The 9,058-nt window shown below is 36.2% G+C and overlaps 2 protein-coding genes across 10 annotated transcripts in view; both read left to right on the top strand.

Annotated features, from left to right (window-relative positions):
* LOC107648735 (purple acid phosphatase 23-like) overlaps positions 1-562 on the top strand; it is a 4,728-nt gene extending 4,166 nt beyond the window's left edge. For 3 of the 5 annotated variants that reach the window (XM_021104485.1, XM_021104482.1, XM_021104484.1), the window contains 2 exons: positions 15-328; positions 496-562. In XM_021104485.1, the coding sequence (XP_020960144.1) occupies positions 15-305 (291 nt within the window). In that variant the 3' untranslated portion in view covers positions 306-328; positions 496-562. Of the gene's footprint in view, positions 1-14; positions 329-495 lie in introns of those variants that run through there. The other 2 variants (XM_021104483.1, XM_021104486.1) reach the window with 2 other exon arrangements.
* LOC107648737 (phosphatidylinositol 4-phosphate 5-kinase 9) overlaps positions 441-9,058 on the top strand; it is a 16,453-nt gene continuing 7,835 nt past the window's right edge. For 3 of the 5 annotated variants that reach the window (XM_016352567.2, XM_021104481.1, XM_016352571.2), the window contains exons 1-3: positions 441-571; positions 1,942-3,663; positions 5,063-5,238. The gene's annotated coding sequence lies outside the window, so the exon portion shown is untranslated. Of the gene's footprint in view, positions 572-1,941; positions 3,664-5,062; positions 5,239-9,058 lie in introns of those variants that run through there. The other 2 variants (XM_021104480.1, XM_016352570.2) reach the window with 2 other exon arrangements.

Raw genomic sequence — 9,058 nt, 5'->3', positions numbered from 1 at the left:
ATTTATATATATAGTTTTCATCCGCGTATTTTGACCAATTCAAAGTGAAAAATGGAGCGAAACAGGCACGGAGAAAAATAAGTGTGGAGGATAAGCAGCCGAGCTCATTCCCTTCGCTTTCTGGGCCCCAAGCAGTGCAATTACTTCTTCTCCGGGAAAAGAAGTTCACGATCCGTAGGCCTTCTACCTCCACGCGGCATTGCTCCATCAGGCTTTCGCCCATTGCGGAATCTTACCTCTTTAACAATTTCACTGGAGAACTGCCTGAAACATTTTCAAATCTAATCACATTAAAGGAATTGTAAGCTTTCCTATATGAGTTTTTGAGGTAAGTATTTCTAATTGCATAACTAAGTAACAAGTCAACTTGGTTATTCTATTAAATTTTTTTGGGGCTGAATCCTCTATAATTTTAGGCTCTACCTTTTGTTGCTTCACTTGTTTTTTTTATGAAGTTCTGATATTGAGATATGAGTTTCTTCCATTTTGCAACAGCTTAAAGCATGTGTCTGGCTTCATTGAGAGAGCAAGGAGCTGAAAGGAAACATTTCATTGGGATGAATCAATTTAGGTAAAAGAAATATTTGTCGTATATTTTTTTTATTCATGCACAGTCTCACCTAATTTCATTGGGATATAATATATAAACAAATACTGATGAATCAATTTAGGTTCTGACTTTTTTAGTTATTATTTTTAATATTGAATTGTCATTACTAATTTTTTGTTGTATTTTCTCTTGGTAGATTAGATTTTACAAGGATTTACGTAATGAAAACTTGGTTTCAGTGAACGTTGTCTTGTGTATATATAAGAAATTGTTATCGTTGTATGTATATAGTTAAAAATCATGTTATGTTTGATACTTTGTGTATGAGTTATTAGTTTTTATTTCCAATACTAAAGAATCATATATTATGTTTAATACTTTGATTATGAGTTATATAATATTTTGTTTATGGATTATGATTTTTGGTTATTGTGAAATTTTAATTAAAAAATTATTTGTTTAATGCGATAAAAATGACGGTAAAAATTGCTTTTTTAAACGATAAAATTGTCACTTTTATCCGAAAAAAAAGGTGGTTTGTAATTGCCATTTTAAATAGTATGAAACGCCATTTTAATCCGGTAAAAATGTCTCGTTAGGGTAAAAACAGCAGTTCAAAAATGCCGTTTTAACCAACTAAAAATGCCGTTTTAATCAGGTAAAAACGGCGGTTTCAAATGCCATTTTAACCAACAAAAAATGTCACTCTGTCAAGGTAAAAATGGCGGTTCATAAACGCTGTTTTAACCAACTAAAAACGCCGTTTTTTCCCTGAAAATAATGGCGGTTTAAACCGCCATTTTAACCCACCATTAAACCGCCGTTTTAACCTGGAAATAAAGGCGGTTTGAACTGCCGTTTTAACCCAGCAGAAAACCGCCGTTTTAACCACAGGAAATTGTGGTGATTTTCAAAAAATCGCCATAATAACCAGAATGGCACCCAGAATTATGTCGCTTTCTAAAACCGCCGTTCCTGGTAATAATGGCGGTTCAAACCCCCGTAAATACCCAAAAAAACCGCTGTTTTAACCAAAAATTTTTTGTAGTGGTACTTGTGACAAACAATATTAAACTTTGATGGAGAGTTATTAGTTGGTTTGGAACTATGCTTACAACGAAGTTCTCTTTTTCTATTGAGAAATTCTAGATCGACAATAATTCTCCCATCAAGTTTTTGGCGCCGTTGCTGGGGAATTGCAATGGTGTTATAGTATTAGCTATTGTGAATACGTTCGTATTGTGAATATTTTTCTTTTGGTTATTTCTTGATTTTACTAGTAGTTAGGAGTTTAATTTTTCCTTGCTTTTTGTTATTCTTGTTTTGATTTTCTCTTTTCCATATGAATTCTCATCCTTGTGGTTTTGGATATGGTTATGACTATGTTGTAGGTAATGGAGACTTTAATGATGGATCACATTATGGGAGGGAAGAATTCTCGAGAAGGGAGCCACACCCATATGAGCAATCATCATGGCAACCTCCTAAACCAAGCTACCATGATTGTAACCCCTCCTATAATGCATATCATTCCCATGGATATGATGGTTCTTATCATGATTATGCCACTCAACCACCATCATTCCATGCACCATACTCTCAACATAGTCCTCAACCACCATACTCTCAGTCCACATCCTATTTCCACCAATTACCTCCACACAATCCAAATTCATATCCTCCTTATGCACACCTTTGTGACTATTATGAACGAGCACCCGTTGAACCACCACTATTCCAACACCATTACCCCCACAATCCTATTGAACCACCACCTCCCATACATGAGAACTTCCAACCACATGAAGAACTCTCCTTCCTACCACAACCCTCCATGGAAGAATACTCATATCCATCAATCCAAGAGCAACATGATCCTAATTATGTCAACCAAGCGGAACAAAGGCCATGGGATCGTCTCAAGGAATTAACGGATCGGCTTCAAGTAATCATACTTCAAAGGGAGTAAGAGAAAGCCCAAAAGATGCACGAAGCTAATGAGGCTAACCTTGCCAAAACTAAAGCTAACTTGGACTCATGGGATTCATGCCACAACCAAAGCATTTCCACGGATGAATGTGGAAAATCAATCGAAAAGCGGAGCATGAAGGAGATTCTAGAATCTCAACTTGAGAACAAAGAGACAGAGTATTTTTTGCAACAAGTGGAGGAAGTAGAAACTCTTGAAGATGAAGAAATAGTTGAAGATTTAGGGGAGGTTGAGCAAGAGGCAAGTTCCATCATTGAAGACAACTCTACACCAAGTGACATTGGTGACCTTGTTGAAACTTCTTCTATTGGATGTGAAATTGATGTTGAAGTGGACTTCACACAACCTCCAAAATTTGATGTGATTGCTGATGAAGAAGACTTGGAGGAGGTTAATGGAGAAAAGCTACAAAGTATTGAAGTGGACTTCACACAACCTCTAAAATTTGGTTTGATTGATGATGAGGAAGAGTTGGAAGAAGTTGACAAATAAGTAAAAGTTGAAGAAAGTTGTCAAGAGATAGAAGACATCAAGGAGGAGTCAAAAGGAGTGAAGCTCACATTGTGAAAATCATTGGATACCCTCCTTGCTAAGTCACCATCCAAGTTACAAATTGAGTGGGTAATCATCTCATCCTTTAATTTCCTTGGCCCATATCAATATGCTTTGTTAGAAATGGATGGTTAACTTAGAGCTATTTGTGGGCTAGAAAGTAGAAAAGAGTTGGATGTTGGTTGGCAACAAGAATCAAGGTGCATAGTGAATGAAAACTCAAACTTTGGGATTCATATGTGGAGTGAAGCTCAATTCAATGGAGTTAAGATGAGGATTAGGAGTCATCAGGAGAATTCAAGAAGTTTGTCACCCAATTGGAAGCATGTAGATCAAAAGGAAGGGGTGTTGACAAACAAAGCATAGGACCACGGAATACACATCAACAGTCATCAATCTTGGGGCCTTACTACTTACTTGAAAGTTCTTAGAAGAGTGGGGCACATAATTTGGGATCCCGAAGGCTGTTGAAAATGCAAAAATTGGTGGGAATTCAAGGAAGAGTTCAAGCATAAGCCACCATAGGAAGGACCCCATCAATTGTCCAACTTAAGGACTTTAAATAAAAGTGGTAGGTGGGAGACACCCGACCATGGTAAACTCTTTCCATTCTCTTGTATATATAATCAATGAGTGAATTGAGTTGCCATTGTTAGGTAGTTTTCTTCTTTTCATACTTTTGCATATCTTGCTTTGATTGCTAGGTTGCTTGTTATGTTCATGCTTTCATTAGAATGGTTGTTGTTGAATTGTATTTTGCTTGAAGTGCAAGTTTTGATTGTTTTATCTTTGAAAATTTTTTAAAAACTAAAAGATTTTTGTTAAATTTGAATTTTGATTGCTTTAGAGTGTTTATAGGTTAGGAGAGTGCCCTGTTTCTATTTTTATGTTAAAAAAAGGGGGCACTCCACGTGTGCGCGTATCTAACCCGTACATGTCACTGGTCTTTTTCGCACACCCACGTGTGACGTGGACGATGCGCACGCATCGTAGGCTGATGCTGTAACTCTTGGAACAAAAATCAGAGAGTTGCGCTGGAGTTGTGCTGGAGTTGTGCAGGGAGCGCGATTTAGCCCCACGCGTACGCGCGGCTGACACGTACACATCCCCTCTCTTTTCTGCTAGCCATGCGTAGGCATGGACGATGCTCACGCGTCATATGCCTTTCTCTGCTTCCCACGTGTACGCGTGCATGAAGCGCGCGTGTCGCCTTCGCCCCCTGTTTCTGCCCTATTTCTTCTCCTTTCTTCTTCTTTCTTTCTTCTTCTTCTCTCTTGCCTTCTTCCATTTCTTTTCTTCCTTTTCTTCTCTTCTCTTCTCTTCTCACCTTTCTCATCATTTCTTTCTTACTTCTCTTTATTTCTTCTTCTTCCTCTTTTTAAGTTTTCGCTTCTTATTTTTCTTATCTTTCATTTTCTTTTGTTTATTGCATTTGCATACTTTCATTCATTGCATTTTAATTTTGTTTTTATAGCTTGTTCTTATTTTCTTTTCTAAGTTTCTTATTTTAACATTAGTGTTGAATTCTCATACTCAGTTGTTGAGAATTTCTTGCATTATTTTGGTGCTTCGTGACTTGTTTAAGACTAATTATAATATTCATTCTACACACAAGATTAGTGCTTTAGTCCTTTCTAACTCATTATTCTTTGTTTTTGTGAATTATTATCATTGAGTTAGGATGGGACCAAATGCTCTCATGCTTATCACTAATCTTGTTTGTGTCAATTCCTATTTGAACTTGTTGCTTCCGAGTATTCTCTTCATACCATTTACTTATGCTTTGATTTTACTCTTGCATCAAGTGTTAGTTGATATGCCCTTTGCTTATATTGCTCTCTCACTTACATGTTGTAGCTACCATGTAGTTGAGAACCCTACTCTTATTGGGCATTAGCCCCCGCCTATGTTCTATTTGCTTTGATATCTTTGTTGTGGGCTTAATTTTCTTTCTTTTTTTCTTCTTTTAGGCTGGCCACCGAGAGGGAAAGGAAAAGCTTCTAAATGGGGTAACAAGCAAGTCCCTCCGCACAATCTTTTGAAGGAGTTCATCAGTTGTAGCAACCCATCCACCTTGCTCTTCTTTGCATGCATCGAGGACGGTGCAATCTTTAAGTGTGGGGAGGTCGAGGACCAACCTCCGTGGGTAACTACTTCCTTTTCCAACACCAATTCTTAATCGTCTTTGTTAGTTAGTCATTGCATTTCATGATAGGTTGCATGATAGTTAGAGTTTGTATATATTCCACCATTTTTTTTCTTGTTAGGACTACTTGGTTAGACTGATAATTTTTTTCCAAGAAAACTGTTTTAGGGCACCCTACCAATTTGAATAAAAATTTTTTTTATTAAACTTGCTTGAAGGAATTAATTTTGGAACATGGTTTTTGAGCTAAGAACACACAAACATGTGAGTTTTAAGCTTAATTATGTGGTTACATCATATAGCCACTTATTCCCATTCTTGTGTGCATTATTCTCTTTCTATGATTGTAATCTTTGATTTGTTTGATTCTTTATATCCATTATTTTGTGTTTGAATGAATTTATATGACTGAGGCCGTTATTTCACTAGCTCACTTACCCAAATAGCCTTACCCTTTTATCTACCATTGTTAGTCAATTTTGAGCCTATTTAATCCCTTTTGTTCTTAATTTTAGCACATCACTACCCCTAAGTGAAAAATAATAAATGTCCCTTAATTTAGATCTTTGATTAGATTAGGCTAGTGAGGGTGAGTATCATTTGGATATGGGAAACTTGGGATCATTGGTTGAGGTAAAAGTATATTTTATATTTTTGTTGAAAATCATGCGATTGGGTACATATTCATGCACTAAATATTTAAACCATATGCATTGATACTCTTGTATATATTTTATCTTGAAAAAAAAATAGAAAAAAGAAAAAGAGGAGAAAAATAAAAAGAAAAAAATGGAAAATGAAAATAAACAAAAAAAAGAAGCAATAAAAGGGGAGAAAATGCCCCAAAGTAGAATAATAATAACAATGCATATGAATGTGAAATGAAAAAAATTGGTGCACGAATTCCCATGCTTCGTACAGCTGAACCAGCAAGTGCACTGGGTCGTCCAAGTAATACCTGAGCGAGTCAGGGTCGATCCCACAAGGATTGTGATTTGAAGCAAGCTATAGTTATCTTGCAGGTCTTAGTCAGGCGAATCAAGAAATTATTGGATTTGTGAGATCTAATCTAGGTTCACATGAAAGGAATAAAAGTGTATAAAATACTTTGTAAATTAAATTATAATAAGAGATAGGAAGATGGTTAAGGCTTGGAGTTGGTTTGTCCTTCTGAATTAACTCTGGTCTTACTGTCTCCTTCAATTGTGAATTCTTCAATAGCAGGCTGTATGTGATCAATGCCTTTCTTGAGAAGTCGTCAATACTCCTTCAGATCTGAACACCAGGGTTAGTGCGCATCCAGTCTGATTGAGGGTGAAGTTCCTGAAATCCATTCTCCTTAATGATCCTACTCAAAATGCCACAGACAAAGTCAGATCTTCTGGATCAGAGAATGTTGTGCCTTTGGGTTCTAGCCTCTACCACAGAGACCCTAATCTCCCCATAAATTGGCTGAACTGGTGTCTCGAGAAGTCCCCAACGAAGTCGTGGATTAGCTGTCTAAGAGACATATAATCAAGCTAGCGGTTTATGCTTTCCAGTCACGTATTAACACGAATCCAAGTAGACAGGGGTGGTTGTCAAGAACGCTATCTTAGTATGATGAACGGAGCTGATTGTCATGGATCATCCCATTCATCATGTGGAAGAACAAATATACATCTTAGAATTAAATCAAACACGGATTGAAGAGAAACAGTAATACTTTTATTAATTCATAGAACTCAGCAGGACTCTTCCCCTCAACCTAGGAGGTTTAGAAACTCATACTGATAGGAAATACAATATGAAATTCAAAAATATGGTGTAAAGTTGGTTGATTATGTAAAATATCACTTATATACTAAACTACTGACTAAGGATTACATAAGAAGGGTAAAACAGTCTTTTTAGTGCTAAAATCCACTTCTGGGATCCACTTGGTGAGTGTTTGGGCTGAGCTTTGATGAGATTCACGTGCTAGGAGGCCTCTAGGGCGTTGAACGCTGGCTAGGGGGTCCTCTTTGGGCGTTTGGTCGCTGGTCTCTTCTCCTTGGGCACTGGGCGCCTGGAAGGGGGCAGAAGGCTGGCGTTGGACCCCAGTTTTGGGCCTTCTAATATGAAGTAAAGTATAGACTATTATAGATTGCTGGAAAGCTCTGAAAGTCAGCTTTCCATAGCCATTGAAAACGCTCCATTTGGATTTCTGTAGCTCCAGAAAATCTCTTCTGAGTGCAAGGAGGTCAGGTCCAGATAGCATCTGTAGTGCTTTCTCTGTCTCTGAATCAGACTTTTGCTCCAGCTCCTCAATTTCAGCCAGAAAATAGCTGAAATTGCATAAAAACACACAAACTCAAAGTAGAATCCAAAAATGTGATTTTTACACTAAAACCTATGAAAACTTAATGAAAAGTAAACAAAACATGCTAAAAACTATATGAAAATGATGCCAAAAAGTGTATAAAATATCCGCTCATCACAACACCAAACGCTTCGATCACAGCTTCAATCAAAGCTTCTAGAGACTCCCACTCGCTCGCCTTCCAGATCTCGTCAGCCAGTGCCACCGCGTCCGCGCTGAAACCTCGCTCTGAATGCTTCAAGCCACTGGGGCAAAAGCAAAACCAGCGGAAGAACCCGCCGTAGAAGATGACGCAGAAGCAGAAGATCTAAGCATTACCTCAACGAAGGAGACAATGACGGCAAGAGAGGCAAAGACACGAATGGCGGTGGCTGTGGCGATGACATTGAAATTCTAAAGTTTCAGAGATATCTCACTCTCCCTCGTCTTCTCTCTCGAAGCCCTGTTATGATATCTTTTTTTTTTGTATGGGTTGAGTAAATATTTGTTTGGGGTGGATTGAGAGTAGTGGGAGTTTTTGTTAATTATTTAGGAAGTTTTATAATTTATCACAAATAAAATATATTATTAAAGTTTTTAGTAACTCCCATTAAAAAATTATCACAAACAAATAAAAATTTTGTAGTGTTAAATATTTAAAATTTAAGTTTACTGTCGGATTTATCGGGAGAAAATCCGATGGAAAAAATTACCAGTGAAAATTTTTCAACGGTAATTAGCGGCGACGAAAATATCTACCGGTAAATAATTACTGGTGAGGTTTATTCCGTCAGACTTATTTCGACAGTAAATATATTATTGGCATATTTTTTAGTAAATCCACCAATAAATTTGACGATACTTAGCATTTTTCTTATAGTGTATATTACTTTGAAAGACTAATTTTATATTAATTTTTTAACATAAAAAATCTTGGTAATAATTACTTAAATGTTAATGAATTTTGATGATTTTAATAAATTGTAGAAAATTATTAATTATTCTATTTTAGATTCATAAATTTATAAAACTCATATTTTTTTAAAAATTTTAACTAAAATATAAAATTTGAATTTCTATTGTTGTTGTTATTGTTTAAATCTAAACGAGAGCTTTTTTACTACCGATTCCCTATATGTCCATAGGCCAAGTTGATAAGTATCGTATTGGAGGATAATGATCCATTTACGGATAACATATGGAATATATGTGTCTTAGGATGTTATCTTTTAATAAAGACAAATAGGAGCGAATAGTCTAGGTGAAAATTTTTAACTCCGCAACTTCAGCAAAATCAGTCTCCTTTAAGTATGCAATAAGAGATCAAACGACTTTTTTACTGGGTCTTTTTAAATAAATAAAAAAAAGACCCTTTAACTCTGTACAATTATAAAAATAAGTACAATTTATAACCAAACTCTATCCTAAATTTTTTTATTTTAAACTAAAATAAAAGATACCCAATCCATTTTAAAACCTAATATTTCTACTATCAATTCC

This window comes from Arachis ipaensis, chromosome B06, assembly GCF_000816755.2.
Source record: "Arachis ipaensis cultivar K30076 chromosome B06, Araip1.1, whole genome shotgun sequence".
Lineage (NCBI taxonomy): Eukaryota > Viridiplantae > Streptophyta > Magnoliopsida > Fabales > Fabaceae > Arachis > Arachis ipaensis.
The sequence above is the reverse complement of the archived record's forward strand: the minus strand, read 5'-3'. Positions and strand labels throughout refer to the sequence as shown.